Consider the following 20,140-nt stretch of genomic DNA (forward strand, 5'->3'; position numbering starts at 1 on the left):
TCCCTATGTGTATTCATATCTTATATAAGATGACAACGAGAAAATTGGTAGTCATCATCTCCCTTACCAAGTAAACCTAAAACAACTCGAAAACCACAGTTGATGTCACCCCCAACATTTATAATCCGCTCAATGTATTTGTGCATAAAAAGCGGGATCTCTTCAATGTGGATGATTTTTGGTAATGGTGCTGAGCGAGATGGTTTGCTAATACGAGCATAATTGAAAACACTCTTTTGGGATTTGGGAGTTGGAGAATCCGAAAGGTGTGAGTCAACATGTTCAAAGTATAAAGGAGACTGTCTCGTGGTGTTGTCACATTGTGTCAGTTTGACCTTTATAGGGGCACCCTTTGTTTTAACTGGTTCCAACGGTGGTTTCAAATCTGTTGTTTTTGGATAGGAAATCTTCCTTAGTTGCTCTTTGATGTGAAATTTCATTATGTCATCAACTTTCATGAGTCTCTCTTGGATCACTTCTCACTCGGTCATGATAGATATGTTTGATTTATCATCCTTCATCACACCAGCATCATCAAAATAGAGCATTTTCCAATGAGTGTAAACTTCATCCATACGTATTGGTTTTTAAAAGCTTCATCTTCATTGAAATTAAACATGCACGTGGAAGATCGTAAGTCCTCTTAAGTTTATAACCACACTTAGAGCTATTTGAACATGTTTTATCCGCTCACTTGGCTTCGAGAAAAATAAAATTCAATGTCGCTCGAGATATGTTGCCAACCAACTATGAATAAAGGATGTTGTCTTTGAATCGAAGCTCTAACACAATAGTGCTCAGACAAAAAGATGTATGCATGTCATTATGTTGGTTTCAGAGCATTTGGTTAACGGGTCCCAATATCGACAAAAATCACTTTTACTATTTCTCAACCAATTCTTCAGTCTAACATATGCAAATTCAATTATGTTAGTTGTTGCATTACCAAAATGTAGAACCTGGTCGATCCATGCACAAACAATGTTCTCTTAAACCTGATCCAAAATTATGCCCTCAACATTTTTTTACCATATCTGAATATATTGTACATACACACACTCCTAAAATGTAGAACAGATTCATCATATAATGCTTCTGTCGAAGAATTTATTATAAAATTTTATGCATCCATTATATTTTCCACCACCACACCAGGTTTGACAATTTCTCAATCTTCACCTTTGACATGTTTCATGCCAACCGTAGGTTTCACTCGACTTCTCACTTTTTTGTTACGTGATACGTATAAAGTAATACATACGATGTAGGAAATTATATTGCAACTGAATTCATCAATATGGTGTCGCGATTGGTGATTATGACTTGTGACATGTTTTCTTGGTCCTTCAACATAGTCTTGCACATTTCTAAAGCACATGTAACGTTGTTCTTTTTTTCAGATTCCAAAAAATCAACTGAATAAGTCATCTCCGTAAAAGTAACACCAACAATTTCCAATAGTGGAATTCTACACTTGTTTATTTTTTATGTTGAATCAATTATGTGCACGGTGCGAAATGTGTTAAGCAACTCGATGGAATCAATATGACTCTAAAATATTTCTCGAACGGTGACTGTATTCTCACAAACTTTGTACCTAGAAACATAGTCATCATTCTCCAAAAGCTTTAGCAGTTGTGGCATCTCATATCTTGGACCTCTTACCGCCTTTTTGTCTCAAGAATGGATGTTGTATATATGCTTGATATTTGAAACATTTAAAGGTCTTTTTCGTTTCAAATATGCAAGTATATTTTTCGGCACCACCGTGTTTAGTGTTACATCCTAAACAAGTTCCCTCTCCTTTGGAACAAGTTCCCTCTCCTTCGGAACAAGGCGACATACAATAGGATGACCAACTAGCTTGTCAACCAAGGCATGATTATGTATATCAGAAATCACATTAAATTTCCATGTCTCATCCACCTTACAGTATCAGTGCAATTTAAAAGGACACTCACATTTCCTCGATCCTGTGTCATATCGTTTCAACTTCCTAATTTGTGGTTGGTACGTGCCACTTCTTTCACATATCACTATTACAAATATTTGTCTTATGTCTTAACCATTGTCGGGCCTTCTGATTATAACGTGAAACCCCAATTTTCTGGCCTCCCTATAGACCCATTACGGCATATGTTCACGAACAATAAACATTTCTTTACTTACAAATCATGCACGAACATCTACCTCGACAATAACCTGTCGAGCACCCGATTTAATATAATCATTTGCTTCATCCAATTTTACATTATCATTCACTTCATCCGGTTTAAAGTCATGCTTAACTTCGCCCCGTTTAACAGCCACACTCATAATAGCTTTGGGAAACATTTTCGGGTGCACCATATCTAATACCAACAACAACATAAAAATATTATGAAACTCAAACTATCAAGACAAATCGGATATGTACATCCGGACCACACCAAACATCGTCCAAAGATGCATATTCTGACTCAATTCAACTCAAAGACAAGATTAATGCAAGGAATGAGGGATGAAATGAACGAGTTTTACCTGCAATCCCAACTTTTTTTTCTCCCTTTGAAGTGATGAAATACAATAATGATGTTTTGGTGTTGAAAAATTGATTGAGAATGAGAGGAATTTTTTAAGGGTTTTGCAATGGAGTGTGTTTTTAATGTGAAGAAGAGGATCAGGCAAGGTGGTGTTTTATCAAATTTCTCATTCGGCATTGTCGGAGTTGCATCTCCGAAAATATCATTGACTTGTTAATTAAATCATTTAAGTGAATAACAAAACCCCATAAATGAGTGCAGGAGATACTTCGAAGATGCATACTCGGATACACCCAAACAATATACGGAGATGCATCTCTGACTTTTTTTTTTAACTGGGGTGTATCTCAGAAACGTCAAGGATAGGGTGACTTTGGGTACGTCTGAAGATGCATCTCCAGACGCATAAAAGACATTTTCGAAATTTTAACGGTGTGGAAAGAACATCCCTTTACTATAAAGAAAATATATTGATAAACCACAAAATTATTTAAATATTCATTGATTTTTAAAATAAACATTTGTACTATTTAAAAATGTTAGTCGAACAAAATGATAAATATCTGTGAATTTCATTGTGAAAATTTACTATGAATTTGTATCTGCTTTATTTATAATAAACTTGTATAAGTTAAAGTCATGATTTAAAAAGAAGAAACAATAAAGAAAACCGTTGAAATTATGTTATATTTTTTTAAGAAAAATGTTAAATTCGTGCATGTTGTCAATGATTATATTTATAAAAATAAAAATAAAAAGTTATATTTATTAAACTTTAAAATATTTAATTATTTTAAGACAGATAGTATATATTCTTTGAATTTAATAATATAAAATACACATAAAGAGTAAGAGTGTTCTAGCAGCAGATAGAATATTGGATAAATAATTCTATTATATTTTTAAAAATATTTATAAGTAATCAATTTGGATTTAATCTCTGTGCACAAGTATAATTTTTTTTTTAAGTTTTTGAGAAAACTTTGATACCATTCTTTATGTGTGCTTTATACTATTTTTCAATGAAATATGACAAATGTAATTAAGTATCCTTTATAAAGTGAAAATAGGAGAAAATTACATATGTATAGGAGAAAATTATATACTTGTCATATTTTCATTGAAAATAGTATAAATCACGTCTAAGGAATTGTATCTAAGTTTTCTCCAAAAAAAATTACAATATTAATCAATCCTAATAATTGGATAACAATAAATATTAAGTTTTGAAAAAGATTATTCTTTTTAATTTTAATTGGAACTACTTCTAACTTCGTACACATAGGGAAAAAGAGATCGGCTTAAGGGTTGACTATTATATTTCTAAGACCTCTGAAGACTATCAATCTTGGCTTGGTCGAATAGGGCTTCATCTTCGGATCAAAGTAAAAAAAAGGTAAAGATGTTTGGGTCGATGTGACTATAAACTTGGACGGAGAAGACACTGTGGATCTCGGGGGATCGCCCATGGTGGAAATTACTTCCTTGGATCCTTTGAGGAGCAAGAATAAGCCTCCCCTCAAGAACTAAGACTTTGATTCCAAAAGTTATGTGAGTGGGCATTTTAATTTTCCATTTGACTTCCCTAACAATCTTAACAAAGCGACTCAGTTGGGATCCAGGAAAATGTCCAATTTAGTAGAGACTCGTCTTCTAAGAAGGCTCGTGCTGGAACATCTATTGGAGGAGGACAATCATGGAAATCTAGTTCCATTTCTCAACCTCTTTGGTCCCATAAAAAGAGAAGAAACTACTTGTGGTTGGTGTGACCCCAAGACCCCTCACAAAGAATCTCCAAGCCTCTCACAAAGGGTATTGGGATGAAGTTATGGGGGAAATACTGATAGTTCTTAAGACATTAACTTAAAAAGGGGCGAAGAAAATCTCCACCCTATATCCGACAAGATGCAAGCATACATATAAAAATAATATCCTTCTACCCATCGTGGTCTCCTTATGCAGACATTTTCGCCTTCCATACAAGGTTATAACAATATATCTTCTTCATTGTTTATGGAGGATATATTAAAGTTGCCCCTAAAAGATTTTACCCTCGCTTCATTAGTGTAAACAAAGTTGGTGTGTACTACTTCGCCTTTTCATTACATGCTTGTGTTGTTAGTGTAAAAACCATACCTTAAATAGAAAGATAATGAGAAACAAATAGAATTTACTTAATAGAAAAAAGCTTTGTTGGACAAATTGATGTTGAAAAGAACAATTAGTTGAAAGAAGAAGAGTAACAGGTTAAGCAAGTTCAGACAAAGAAGTGATGAAAAGGAAGTAAAGAGTCGTGTTAGAACATCAAGCCAAGATTATATCAAATTATTAAAGGTTTAGTTTTAGATGTGTGCCACAAGGTGAAAGGGCTTCGATCATCCGGTCATTCTTTATGCATGTGACCATTGCCATCATCAAATGTTATATTTTTCTCTTAACCACTTCGTCTTTACAGACCTCATACTTGAGGGACCGTAGAATGTTACATTATAGTCCAAGTCCATTAAGTATCAATGGTCTCGATCTATTATCCATTCATCGCATAAAAAGAACAAAGAGAACTCTAAAAAGAAATTGAGTGAGGTCGAACACGTGTCACGTGTGGGGGAGAGCTCGACATGTTCCCATGCATGATATGAGGTGACTCATCAAATATGTTCCCAACAGCTAACGAGAATATCCTTGTCATAACTAAATAATCCAAAATCTTATTGATTGACTAAGCACGTCTCATATTTTAGATGAATGAGTCATCCACCATGATATGTAATTGATCAAAGTGAAGTTATGTGTGGCCAATGTTATAGATAAAAATTGACATCCCTCGAGAAGTGGTTGAAATTATAAATATCTAACTCAAAAGCTAGATAAAAGTATCACTTATTCACATTTTAAAAATATAAAAACTTTGGCTTAATTTACCACAAACAAAATCACATCTTTGTCCCCAACGCAAATCCAAAATTTCTCCATTTGTTTTATACCAAAATTGTAACAAAGAGAAAATAAAAAACTTTTGAAATGTAGTGAAAAAGTATACATATTAAGTTTAGAACATCAGTTTAGAATAGGGGTGTTCATGGTTTATGAACTGCACTGAACCGAATCATATTTATGGTTCAGTTCAGTTTGCAATAACCACTTCAATGAAAATCCAGTTAATTGTTAAAATGGTTTCAATTCAATTTAAAACTAGTTTAGAACCAGTTTATATTTATAAACTAGTTTGTAATCAGTTTGCAATTTTAAACCAGTTTTATATTTTGAACTCTTTTAAAACCATTTTTTTTTAATTTCATAAAAAATTAATATTTTCAAAAAAAAACTATTTTTCTTAATTTTATTATTTTCGGAAAAATATATTTTTATATTTTCATCTTTTTTTCTTCTAAAATTTTAATAAAAAAATTCTAATTGGGTTTTCTATGATTTTTAGTTTCAAAATTATACTTTTTTTACTTATATAAATGGACTTTTTGAAATTTCGAAAACTAATACATTTTGATTTTTTTTTCAAAAATCGTTAATAGTGCAGTAATTGGATTACATTACATATTGCAATACTCGTTGAAATTGCAATACTCGTTGAACTCTACTGCAAGAGTTTGGATTGAAATTTGCAAGTATAACATCTTTAGCTTTAAAATAAATTGTATATTTTTTTGGAACATTGTATTTTTTGTACTGCAGCTAACTACTCCATTAAATATCAATAACATTGTAATAATAATACCATCACTTTAAGATTGAGAGTTTTTTTATTTAAATACATAAAATATTTAGAAAATAAAGATAAATTAAAATAACAAAAATTATTTATGTTGTAGTTCTTAAAGGTTTTCATTCCGTTAATTACCTATTTTACTGTAATAAATATGATCGTGAATATTTTTGAATTATTTATTTCTGATTTCTTTTATTTTAATTTTTTTATTTTAAAATTTTAAAAAAAATTCAAAACTATTTTTATTTTATTTTTCAAATTTTTTTACTCTCAACTTTTATTGCATTTTACTTAACTGAATATGCTGAATTTGCATATTAGGAATATTCAGTATAATAGTACCACCATTAATGACATCCATGATGGTGTTAGTGAAACAATAAAAAAAAATGTAACAATTTTATTGAATCAAATAATATCGTAAAATGTGACAAACCTTTAAACAAAATAAGAATTAAAGTTGAATTCAATCTAATATATGAAGGAGACAGGTTGTCATGTCAAGTGGCACATTGTTTTATAACATTTTTCTTAATCAAAACTATTTTATTGCATTATTCAAAAATTTATATAAATCTATTAAATTGAATTTTTTTTTAATGAATCAGTTAGACTTTTAAATTTACGTTTCAAATGAAATTATTAAAAATATAAATATGTTTAACTTCATACTACCCATCAACTTCAAGGGAGTTTATTAAAAATATTACATATAGTAAATATTTTTTTTTTTAATTTTCAGGATTTTTTTTTCAAAGAAAAAGTATTTATTTTTGAGAAAAAATATATTTTTAAAAACTTTTTGTATTTTTGCAAAAAAAAAATATTTTTTATTGAAACTTATATAACTAAACCAGTTTGTAAAAAGAAATTGGTTCTGAACCAGTTTTAAACTGTAATTGAATTGTTTAATTTAAATAGTTCAGTTTATGAACCATTTAAGTGGTTCAGTTTTTTTGTGGTGCAATCCAATTCAATTCAAGTATACAATTCAATTAACCATATTTTTAAACACCCCTAGTTTAGAACATCACCCTTATACACAGTAAGAACATTTCCCACTCATCTCCACCACCGACAGCTTTTTTCCATTTCATGATTCCACATACTCCAGTCACATTTCCACCACCCACTCTCACAACTTCACACACTATTGTTCCAATAACCATTGGTTAAGTCTACCATTTATATCAAATTTTCTTTTCATTACTCATTTTCCTTAATTACCCCCAACAAAAACCACCAACTCTTCTCCATCATCTTAATAACATGGGCTCACACCTCCATATCACATAGAGCTGTCAAAATGGGCCGGGCCTACTGGGCCGGGCCAAAAAGCCCGAAAAATTAAAGGGCTTGGACAAGAAAATTAGAGCCGTTTATCATCCGGGCTATTTTAGCCCGACCCGTTGAAGCCCGACCTCTATCCGGGCTAGCCCGACCGGGTTGCGGGTAGCCCGTTTATTTTATAAAAATTACAAAAAATTCTAAAATACATGTGTTTCCAATATATATATATATCACTGTACATTTAGATGGTAAAAGGAAAGAAATTAAATGGTTATCGCCGTCGCAGCACCAAACTAATCAATCAATTCAATCAAGTCTGCTCTGTTGTTGTATTTCAAATGGAATTGTTGGTTTAACAGTATTTCAAAAGATTCTATAAAATGCTCTCAAGTCTTTATTTTCTACTTAAATAATTATAAGTTCATGAATATCGGAAGTACTCACTAACAGTATTTAATATGATTCTTGATAACAATGAAAAACTCTTGGATATTGGAAGTTTATGAAAAGTCATTTTAAAAGTTTAGAAGTTGAAAATTAATTTAAAATGTTTAGGAGTATTGTTGATATTAATGTTGAAAATTTGAAGAGAATGGTGTTATGATACCAAAACCACTTTTGTTAATTTGTTTAAGTTCAACATCATATTTTTTCTAAGCATTTGCATTGCAATGACAATATCATTTTGACAGTAACATAACATCAGGGAATACTCATGTATGTAACATACAGTAGCATTTAATTTTTTTTCTAAATGTTATTATGTAATGTATTGTTTTTTAAAAAAACCACTTTTTAATATTAAAAATAAATTATAAATATAAACCGGGCCGGCCCAATAAACCCTTACCCGTGAAGGGCCGGGCTTGGTCAATCAAATTGGAGCCCGTTTATAAATCGGGCTTTTTAGCCCGGCCCGTTCAAAGCCCGAGCCCGTCACGGGCCGGGTAGCCCGTTTTGCCAGCTCTAATATCACATCCTATCCCAAACATTGATGTAATCTAACTGGTAAAACACTCATGATTATGACTTGTTTTATTTTACGCATCTTGAGGTAGCTACCTAGTAGGAGTAATTATCTTATCCTACGCACCCTCCTCGTGCTTCTTCTGACACTCAACCAGCGAGTCATACCCAGCACGTGTTCGTTATGCAAATGCCTAATTTTTTATTCAACTATTATTGACTCACTGGTCCCCACTCAGCTTCTTCTACTACCATTTCTGAAACTTGTTTTCTCTTTCACTGTCTCTGACTCAGTGACTCGGTCAAACTCAACCAATGACGCGAAAGGTTTCAAATTTCTCCGATCTGATCCAAAGGGTCACCGCTTCGTGTCTTCTCAACCCACTTGTTCCAGTAAGAAAGGTAGTTGAAGACGACTCACCCTACGAATCAGAAGAAAACAGAGACGAAGAAGAACAAGAAAATTATCATAATGATGACGGTGATGATTCTGGTGATGATGAAGATGAAGTTTTGGAGGAAAAGAATGACGATTTCAAAGAAGACAAAATGACGGGGTTGAAGATTCTGAAGGTGAAGCAAATGGAAGTGTTGATGGAGGAAGTTTTCGAAACGGTGTCGTCTATGAAGAGATCATACGTGAAGTTACAAGAAGCGCATTCTCCGTGGGACGCAGAGAAGATGAGGGTTGCTGACATGGCGGTGGTTTCTGAGCTGAGGAAGCTTGCTGTACTGAGGGAAAGGTTTCGTCGGAATGGCGGTGGAGGTGGTAAGAAGAGTGGGAGGAGAAGAGGCTTTGGTGTGGCGTCGGTGAGGGAGGTGGTGGCGCCGTATGAGGCGGTGGTGGAGGAGTTAAAGAATGAGGTGAAGGTGAAGGATTTGGAAGTTCAGAATTTGAAAGAGAAGCTTGAAGGTGTTGTTGCTCTTTCAAGCAATGGTAGTGGTGAAAAGAAACCAGGAAGATCTCAGTCTAAGAGAAAACTAGGAATTCAAGGTACATTAATTGGTTTTATGAAAATGTTGTGTTTCATGTTTGGTTTTGGATAATTCAGAAAAAAAGTTACTTTTTGGTTTAGACTTTTAGTTTAGATTTGATGCTTTGAAGTAGAGAAGTGCTTTTTTTCAAAGTGATTCTAGCATGTGCATTCTGGTTTAGCTTTTGGAATATACTAACTTTTAAGGGGTTTCAGAAGCAGATTCAAGCTAATACAAAGTTACTGTTTTTTTTTTTTGTGAAATTTATTCTGCAGCAATTGCAGCAGTGCCAACAGCAGAACTGTTTGAAACAACTATGGTGCAAGTGAGAGAAGCATCAAAATCTTTCACATCTATGCTTTTATCTCTAATGCACAATGCACATTGGGATATAACAGCTGCTGTTCGTTCGATTGAAGCAGCTACTGCTTCTGCGGACAAATATCATAATGCTTCGACTTCGTCGATTGTATCGGCTCATCATGCTAAGTATGCGCTTGATTCGTATATATCTAGGAAGATTTTCCAAGGGTTTGATCATGAAACTTTCTACATGGATGGTAGCCTCTCTTCACTTCTGAACCCTGATCAGTTTCGTCGCGATTGCTTCACTCAGTACAGAGATATGAAGTCCATGGATCCTGCTGAGCTTCTTGGGATCTTACCGACGTGTCATTTTGGAAAATTTTGTTCCAAGAAGTATCTTGCTATTGTTCACCCCAAGATGGAGGAGTCCTTGTTTGGTAACTTGGAGCAGAATAGTCAAGTCCAAGCGGGAAACCACCCAAGGAGTGAGTTCTATAATGAATTTTTAGGGTTGGCCAAGACTGTGTGGTTGCTTCATTTACTAGCATTCTCGTTGAATCCTCCACCGAGTCAATTTGAGGCAAGCCGTGGAGCTGAGTTCCATCCACAGTATATGGATAGTGTCGTGAAGTTTTCCGGTGGGCGGGTACCGGCCGGTCAGGTCGTAGGGTTTCCGGTTAGTCCTGGATTTAAGCTTGGGAATGGATCTGTTATAAAGGCTAGGGTTTATTTGATAGCCAGAACATAATGTTTTATGAGAGATTAGACTAATCAAATTATTTGTCTAGCAGGATTAATAGGCTATTCATGTAATAAGAAAATCCTTTGGTTAGGTAATTGTTTTTCCGGGTGAATTCAGTTTGAACATGTACTCTCATGATATTATTTTGAATTTGACCTTGAAGATAATGATATAGTTAATTCTCAAAATATGATTCATGAACGAGAGGAAAGGAGAATTATTAGATTCCCTGAATGCAAAACTACTTTGGATCTCACAAAGATGAAAGAACCAGTAAAATAAAATCCATTTTCACCATCATAGATTCATAGGCAAGGTAGTGTACCCAATGACAATATTTGAATTGAGAAACAGGTTACAAACCAAAAATGGGTGTTAATAGATGCTTCATTTCGTTGGGAAATGGGTAATGTATTTCCCAGAAAAATGATGTATCATAATAATACAATATAGTGTACACCTATAAAGTGAATGTAATTTGACAGTAAGAATATATGAATGGTAACATCCACTATCCACAGGCACGCAGGTAACAAATACAGAAATGCTATGTGACTTCTCTGCATTGCAGAAATACTAAATAATAATTGTAGAAATCTTTCTCTTGCAGCAAATTTAAGAGCGGTTAATTGTAGAAATCTTTCTCTTGCAGCAAATCTAAGAGCCGTTGGGTAGTTAGCATTCATCCGAGAAAGAAAAGGTATTTCTGCTTGCTGAATCTAATCATCAGGAAGAGTAACGACAATGTTTATCCTCTAAAAACTCCTTTGGCCTGTCGAAAGGATCAAATAGTGAGCACTTCAAATATTGAAAGGCGGAATCATGGTCAAATATAGTTTCAGGTAAAGTGAAGTTTAACAACAAACAGTTAACAATATCAAAAGGCGAAAGCAAAGTTATGGTTTACAAGGCCATACATAGGTACTTTATATATCAGAAAAGTACTTAAAAGAGATGGTTTTATCGGAAAATTTACAAGTATGTTTTAGTGGCTCTCAGCTAAAAGTTTTAGCTGAGAGCCAATCTAGAACAGGACCATTCTACTTGGCTATGAATGACAACTTTCAAAACATAGATCTTCAAAACTGGACGTGATCAGAGGCAAAAATAAAGGTCACTAATTTCTCTCAAGGGGGTATGTTAGAAACTAAATCAGAAGAAACATATATGCAGAAATTATGCATTCATCGGCAACTGTATTGTAAAATTTTCATTCAAAATCTAGATTAAGACCAGGACAGATCTGGCATACTCTGTCTAAGCTGTGTAATGAGAGCATATACAAGTGGCTCAATCCTTTAAGCAGAACATTTACATATTGGTAAAAAGGTGCAATGTAATATATTAATTAAGAGGTAATTCTACCGGCATTACCAGTTTAATATGTATATCTTACTTGTTCAAGGGTAAGAAACATAATCACATTCCAGGCTCCTACTCGGCCAAAATTAGGAAGGAATCCTTTATAAAAGGCCAAAAATCCCTGCAATACGTTTAGGACATGAATCAAGTTGATATCTTTGTCATATAGAATAATCAGAACATCCAAAATGAAAGCATAAAAAATTAACATGATAATAAAAAAGGTGCTACTTATTGTCAGAAATCTTTCATCTTCATTGAATTCAAGATTTAAAGTTGCAAACAACAATGATAAAATCAAATAAGGAAGAAGTTCACTAACCTCATTGAACAATGTCTTGAGAAAACAGTCAAATGTGTTTTTGTAGCTCGGGTCCCCCATCATCCTTGATTTAACCTGGAAAATTAAAAGTGTGGATAAATCACAATTTGATTTAAAAATTTAGACGGTGTTACTTCATAACAGCACCAAAAAATTTCCAACTGAACATTTTCATGTACGCTGTGCTATAGTGAATCTTGCAATAGTTTTAAATTTTCAAAAAGCAAGTTCCTTATAACTCTACAAGGATGTTTGTGGGAGAACACAGTGAAAAGGTATTTTGATTCATGGTTATTGACAGGTCTGTCATTACTATCAAATGTTCATCTAAAACGCTGGTGCAGACTGCAGGTAAAGAAAATGGGAGGGAACGGGCTGGGTTAGAACCTACCACATCAACAGGAGAACCAATAAAGACGGCAAAAAGACCTGCTCCTAAGCCTGCTAGGAGGTGGGTAAAGGCATTGTCCATGAACCCTGGAATTTTCAAAATTGTCTGCATAAGTATAAAGAATCAGAGCAGCATTGCAATTGCATTTTATGTAAGGCAACAAGTTACAACATTGAATTCTAGCAAAATTCCAATTTAGAATCTCTTCTAATGTGATTACCTGTTTCACTTGATCATAACTAGCTAGTTCAGCAGCATTTATAATTGCATTTCGTGCTATATTAGGCCCAAGTCCAGTCCACAACGCCCCTAACCCTTCCTAGTTTAACAAATAAATATAGAATGAGATGCCATTTACACATATAAAAGAACCCAAAAAAACACATGAAGAAAGTCTAACATGTTTCAATATGGTTGAATATGCATCCATAGCACCAGAATAACGCTTAGGTATCCCGGACGGCAAATGGCCTTCGGCTTGAAGCCTAACTTTGACTAGGTCAGTTGGATTAGCGATAGTGATTGCCAAAGCACCTAACACAAGTTTAAAAAATTGAATCAATGACAATAACATATAAATATAACCTGTGCTATAAATGAGGAGCGCTAAGTGCTAACTAAGTGTTAACCACCTCAACTCTCTTGGAAGCTATAATTCTCCACACTTTCAATTCAATAAGGAATCATTCACATTATTTGCCAAAAATAGAAACCAACTAATTTTCTTATGAATCTCCTCAGCTCTCAACACTTCCTTTCTCCCCAACATACAACCTATTTTGTAAACTATCTACATCACCTACACTAAAACCCAACAACTTAAACCTACATCAAGCAATTACTATTTCACATTTATGATAAATTTTAGATCCACCTTCTCAAGGTGAAGTGGTCGCTCGATAAATAAACACATAAAAACATACAAAGCTTAAAGGGAGTCTCCGTCTCCGACCCTAATTTTTACGTATACCAATGTTAACTTAAGCATCGAAGTGTCTTTTGCCGATATTTTTCCCACAAGAGAATCCAAGATCCTTGGAGCTTCCATATAAAAAAACTTCCCTTTATGTTTCAACCCTAACATTTAAGCAACAAGAAGAATTGGGTTATGAGGTAGTAATACTACTGACCAGTTAGAAGAGCAGCAAGTATCATATGGTACAAAGGAACCTCTCCAACAAATGCAGCACCAACAAGAAAAGTTTTAACCTATGGAAAAAGCAGTTCAAAATCATATGATTACTCCAATCCAAATCAAAACTTGAAAGTGCTATAAAAAGAAAATGAATTACTACTAACAGGATCATATAAGGCAATTCTCAAACCACCATACAAACACTGCCTATGCAGACCAGGAACAATGCCTTTCCATAGCGCATAAACCCCTTCTTCTCTAGCAATAGTCTTAACAGTTCCGAGTAAACCTCTATACTTCGGTAAACCCATTCCACCATCATCATCATCATCAACTCCAACACTTCCTTTCTTCTGCAATTGAAGTCTCACCTTAGCTGTATCCAACGGAATAGTACAAAACTACAATCACAAACACCAAAAACAAAGATCAAAAAACGAATCTGGAAAACAAGATTCACGTAAATGTAGAGAAATTGAAGAACCTCAGCGAAACAAGCGGCGAAAGCGCTACAGAGAAAGGATTGAGCGAAGGAGATACGGTTGGGATCTGAGATTGACATTGTTGAGTGTAATGGCGGTGATGAGTGATTGAGAAAGATGGTTGTTGTTGAAGTAACAGTAGTGGAATAGCATCAAAATCAAAGCGATTGCTTTCGATTAAGTTAAAGGTAGATCTTGTTATGCTACTGATAAGTTACTACACCGCTTTATAGTTATTACAGGAGTGATTTAAATGTTTACTAATTCAGATGTGTTGCTTTCGTGTGCTATATGAGTAGGGTTGTTTTTACTTTACTCACTCTAACAACTTAACCAGATTTTTTCTTTTCCTTTCGATTCATTTGGTAAGGTTTGGACCCAAGTTGGTTTATTTGTCTATTTTAGTTGTACAAATGAAAATGAAGAAGAAAAATTTTCATTTATTAACTATCTTTATATTTTTAGCATTAGAAATTTATAACAAAACAAAACAGTTCAACTTGAAGTTAAAATTTATATTTTTTTAGTTTAAAAATTATTTTTACATTGAAAATTTACTATTCAACTACATAAATTTATCCAAATAAAAATCATTTTACCTTCAACTCACTTTTAACTGTAATCAATTTTATATAATCAATTTGTTCTAATCCGGCAAAATTCCCAAAGCAAAAGCTCAATCACATATAAGCCAGTTAAAGTAATCTAACTTATAAAGTCAGAAGACATAGGGTTATAGATACACTTTTCAGATATCCACTTTTCAATATACTCATTTTGGACTATGAACGGACCTGGGCGTTGGAGTGCAAACCTTACAGGTCCACCACGTCGAAGATCAACACCACCAATTTAGGATCCTCTAATATCGATCAACGCCAATTTTGATTCTAGAACATAACAGTGACACGGACTGTGGAAATTGACTCTTAATTCCCGCAAATTTCCTAAAAAAGATCATCCTCGATCCAAAGTCGAATCTTTACCATAATTGCCGCAAGTAGGAGACAATCACCTTGTACATCACAATGAATAAATCTATTAGATATTATGATTCCATTCTACCTCAATTGATCGCCATCAATGAGATATGTAACACAACGGAATTTGGTGTTGATATGCAAACCAAACTACAATTGAAACCAAAATGCAAAACAAGAATCAAGTGGCATTATGATGACTAGTTCGCGAGAAAATAAATGACACCTCGAGCGTGGAATTTTCTTCACTTGACACAATTATTGGTGGAATGCGCATATAATCCCTCGTTAACGTCGAAATTCACGTAACCACTTTCCGCCTCAACGTGGTCGATCAATTAAATCTCCATCAATCTAATCTGAATGCTTACGATGGCAAACATGCACTAGCCTCCGGCGGTTCAGTAACTCGCCCTTGCGGAACGACTGGTCTAATAATGTCGATGGAAACGGAACAAACGAGAGAAAGATAACCTTAACTTTTTGATAATTTTGTGCAGGAACGCCATCATTGACGTTCTCAATAGGTCCTTCTTGGCAAGGTTAAATGTTAAGGCTTCGCCAAGTCGCTTGGAGATATAATAGCCGGAAAGAGAAACCAGGCTCAACACATGTCGACCAAAAAGGGGTATATTAAAGAAGCCGCCTTCGAAAAACTTAATTACTTCTTCAATGGTGATTTCCAAGTAAGCCAGATAGAGACAAGTTTGGTCGGATCAATGAAGGTGGATTTTGGCCTCCTTTTCAAACATACCATAAACTAGATTTTGGAGGATCGATGGAGACCAACGTCGGCCCCTGGGCAAGTACATGAAAGGGATAAAAAAAACTTAGTTGATTGTTAGTAAGAGCCAATCATAAGTACCCACTCAGAGGTGGCCTAGCCTCTACATCCATGGACAGGTAAGATAGCAACTAAGACATTGGTCACCACCACCCCCCCTGAGAAAAGGGACACGAAAGAAACATCCTAAAATATAGGCTCACTCATCGAGAATTCGAAGAAGATGACTATTCACGTGGCGTCCAGGACATAATTCCTTGTAAAGTGAAGTCCATCGATAAATGCTTTCATAATAGCAATCTTTAGTAATGCAATCAGTTAAAGAAAGAATCAAAGAGAAGCAAAATATGCTTCCTTTGTAGTTCTCTCAACAAGATAAGTATTATATAAGGTGTTGTGAAATTTTAATAAATAATTTAATAACTTTGAGAAACATTGTGAACACAAAGGTTCTTACAACCCTACGTAGGATGGCGTAAACTGCTCTTTCGAGGCAGATTCCTCACTTAGTGAACACACTAAAAGCATAGTCGGCGCACCCCTTCTTAGGAACTAACCACTCCAAGAGTGTAGGTGGTAGAGTTCAAAGACGTTTGCCTCGAACCAGGACAAACCTGGGGTTGGGACAAGAACCTTTACATTTGACTTGGGACAGTTCCTAGTGACGATGGAGGACAACGATAACTCTTCCCACTCGAAGTTAGTAACAACTTAGCTTAGGTGTCGTTTTATGTTGCCTCGGTTGCAACCATAGATTTGTGCATACATGTCAGATGCCAGTAGAAAATACGTGACGAATGAATTCAAAGGTCTAGTGATAATAATCAAGTTCGAATGCAACAAGGACACAAACCTCCAATTTATTCAAAGCCTTAAAGCCAACGAGTCATACGCTGAATCAGAGGACCATGGAGAAGTTAAATAAATCATATCATGCACAAGAATATAAATAAATTCACAAAATGGGAAGGTAAGTATATAAATATTGTTATATTTACAAAGACCAAAAGCCCTACAAACATTACAAATAAAAAAATGAAAGTTAAGTCCTCTCGCTCTAAGACGTTGCACCATAATTGTCAACCAAGTCCCAAACAACCGCGCCCGATCAACCGCCTGATCAAAATCCTCGTACATGCTGATCAAAGTTTGTTTGAGTGATTCATCGGCTTTTTTCCTCAACTCACCCAGTTGATTATCACGAGCTTTATGATCTTCAGCACGAGACTCACTCTATTGTTGAAGGGCTTTCAAAGCCTCATTAACACGGGAGTTTGCCTCTATAGTGGAAGGCGATTTCACCCCGTGATGCTTCTTCTCGACCTTCAAAGAAAAGTCAAGCTCATAAAATGTTATAATTAAAATAGAAAGGAAGTTATGAATCTTCGCATCCTCCTAGAAATCCCAGACACAATGAACCTACGAACCTTTTCCCTAAGAGTCGACGTCTCCTTTAGGAACTTGGAGCATCTGTGTTTCATAGCCTCACATTTCCCTTTCCAGCTATCCCTCTCCTTAAAAGGTTACTCATGGCCAGGACGACACCCTTACCAGCAGTAACAAGAGAAAATAAAAATACTGACTAGTTGTTGTAAAATGTAGCCTTGTAGAAAAGTTCTATTTTATATGCCTCGAGAAGATTTTGAAGGTAGATCAGATCCTCCTCAGATATAGAAGCAGCAACTTTCTTGCGATTAGAGGGAATTCGAGCAAGAAGGATGATAGAGAACTTAAGGAAACGGGTGGCTGATCATGAAATATCATCCCTGGACAAATGGTCTCGTTTATGAAAATCTTTCTCTAGAAGAAGAATTTGATCTTAATTGCAATCTCTCTTTGTCTGGGCAGCGGGAGAATGAGGTTGACCCTCCTTAACTAGAGTGACACTGGAAATTAGAGGTTGGTCAGGTCCAGTGGGCGACTGTGGATATCTTAATAGCAGCAGAAGCGACATGTGTTGTATGAGGAGGAGTGACAACCCGAGTTAGGGGATCAGGTGTGACACCTTTAGCAGCGCAAATGGCGTAGACCTTTTGCAAAACATCCATTTTATCAACAAGCACAAACACCCATGTCAAAAAGATAGAGGACTTCATCCTCACCAAAGATCTCTTGCCTCTTTGAGCGATCAATCATGCTCATAATGGTGCGGGTATCAATAAGGTCTCTTTCTATGATGGAAGACAATACTTCGTTGGAGCCAAACCCCTCTTCATAGCCAAGTCCCCAATAGAGAAACTTTATATCCCTACTCATCATAATTTCTTCAGCGTTAAGAGAATCTAGTTTTTACACCACAAACGAGGCTTGGGATAGGAGTGAGGCCAAGCCCAGTATTTTAGAAACCCACACTTACAAGAGAAAAGAGTTTTGGTAGGGCTGCAGTACAAAGAAAAGTGAGGCTGATAAGTGTGGGGGCCTCATTAACACTTAGTGGCCTAGAAAGTCGCTCTAGACTTTAGAGAAATGTTCGAACAAAGGAACATGTCGACACAACTCAATAAGTTCCTCATCCCGAATATTATACTTAAAAGTGTCAATATCCATGTTTCATCTGAACTTGATGCTTGTATATAGTTCTCCTTTTTCATGGATGTTGATCTTTGTTTTCTTGAATCCTCAACCATGATTTTTAGTTTGAATTTTCACCTTGCCTTAGAAAGTAGGGAGTATTCACACTTTGATGTTAGTGGAATTCAAGTTGGGGAAAGAAATATTGTTTGCTTATTGGTTGATTGTTATGAGGTTGAACAAGAAAGAAAAAAACGTGAAAAGAAAAAAGAAAAGAAAAAAAAGGAGAGAAATGTTTTGAAAAAGAAAAGGAGTAGCAAATAATTATGCTAAATAAGTATTGTGATTGGTTTGACAATTTGGGAAAGTGGAAAAAGTTTGATTGAGATTTTGTTGCTTGAAACCTTGTGGATAGATCACTCTATTAAGTTTAGGCAAATTTTTGTTTCAATTTGCTTTAGAATTTGTCTCTTGTTTGTTAACCAAGCCACATTACAACCTTGAAAAGCCCTTGTGATTCTTGCTTTTGTATTTTCAATATGATTTTTTGGATGAATGCGTAATTTAATCTTTTGTTACAAGATTGTTGGATGAGTGTCAAAGTCTCTCACTTTTGTGTGTCTTCATCCCTTGATGAGTTTTTCCTAAGTGTGATTCATGGTTGAGCTTGTATTATTTTAAATTGTTTGGTATGATTTTTGTACTTAGGATTCGTTTCATTTACATGTTGTCGTTGTAGGATTGTGGAAATATTACTTTGTTTGTGCATTTTTGTGTGAACCGTACATTTGTTTTTCTAAACTTGTTGATTCATGATTCTTGGTAATTACTTTTGTTTCTTTATTTTTGTTTACCATTGTTTGAGGACAAAAAACGTTTTAAGTTGGGGAGAGTTTGACAAGTGCATAATTGTAGTTATTTTACACAATATATAATTTGCACGTTATAGTTAGATTTGTACATATTGTGTATAATTTGTGTTTTGGATTCATTTATGTATCATTTGATAGTTTTTCATCTCTTTTGTAGGTATTTATGCATGGTTGAAGCATTGAGTAATAAAGGCCAAAGGAAAAACTTCAAGAGTACAAATTTGGAAAACAATAAGAGTTGAATACGGGGCTAAGCGCGGTATGTACGCGCTTAGCGCGCCCTAGAGTCGAGGAACTAGTTTTGGCAGAGAGTTTTGCACTAAGTGCGATATGAGGATGCTTAGCGCATGTTAAGGTGGTTTGAGTAATAAACGAGAGCGCACTTAACACGATTTTGCGGGCTTGGTGCAATCTACTTTTTTCAGTCTTATATAAATAGATTCATTCAAATTTTTAGGTAATGGTTTTGGCTAATTTTTGTCCCAACTCCATCAATTTCATTCTTAGGTTAGGATTAGCTTAGAAAACAACACTAGGTCTTGTATTTGGATGATTAGAGGCGGATTCTTCATCAATCGGAGTTGACAACCTGCGAGATATTTGGTTTATCTCTCTTCCTCTTGGTGTATTTCTCTTGTGTTGGGTTTGTTTGTATATTTTCTTCGAACTTATGTATATTTACCGCTCATGGCGTTGTATAAAACTTGCTTTACAAATCATTATTGTTGTCTTCCCTGATCTTTTTGCATTTATGTTTGGATTTGTGTTGTTGTAGA

General features: G+C 34.8%; 2 protein-coding genes across 2 annotated transcripts; one reads left to right on the plus strand and one right to left on the minus strand.

Annotated features, from left to right (window-relative positions):
* Positions 1 to 8,656: 8,656 nt before the first annotated feature.
* Positions 8,657 to 10,687, plus strand: LOC131662227 (protein GRAVITROPIC IN THE LIGHT 1-like). The gene is made up of 2 exons (XM_058931949.1): positions 8,657 to 9,496; positions 9,753 to 10,687. The coding sequence occupies exons 1-2, from the start codon at positions 8,818 to 8,820 to the stop codon at positions 10,529 to 10,531; spliced, it is 1,458 nt and encodes a 485-aa protein (XP_058787932.1). The 5' UTR covers positions 8,657 to 8,817; the 3' UTR covers positions 10,532 to 10,687.
* A 117-nt stretch (positions 10,688 to 10,804) lies between these two features.
* LOC131662228 (mitochondrial uncoupling protein 2-like) lies at positions 10,805 to 14,523 on the minus strand. Its single transcript, XM_058931950.1, has 9 exons — positions 14,220 to 14,523; positions 13,900 to 14,136; positions 13,731 to 13,809; positions 13,001 to 13,134; positions 12,821 to 12,919; positions 12,601 to 12,705; positions 12,210 to 12,284; positions 11,922 to 12,008; positions 10,805 to 11,297 (listed from the first exon to the last, which is right to left on the minus strand). Exons 1-9 carry the CDS (start codon positions 14,295 to 14,297, stop codon positions 11,274 to 11,276), a joined length of 918 nt encoding a protein of 305 aa, XP_058787933.1. The 5' UTR covers positions 14,298 to 14,523; the 3' UTR covers positions 10,805 to 11,273.
* Between the last annotated feature and the right edge of the window lie 5,617 nt (positions 14,524 to 20,140).

This window comes from Vicia villosa, linkage group LG3 (genome assembly GCF_029867415.1).
Source record: "Vicia villosa cultivar HV-30 ecotype Madison, WI linkage group LG3, Vvil1.0, whole genome shotgun sequence".
Classification (NCBI taxonomy): Eukaryota; Viridiplantae; Streptophyta; class Magnoliopsida; order Fabales; family Fabaceae; genus Vicia; species Vicia villosa.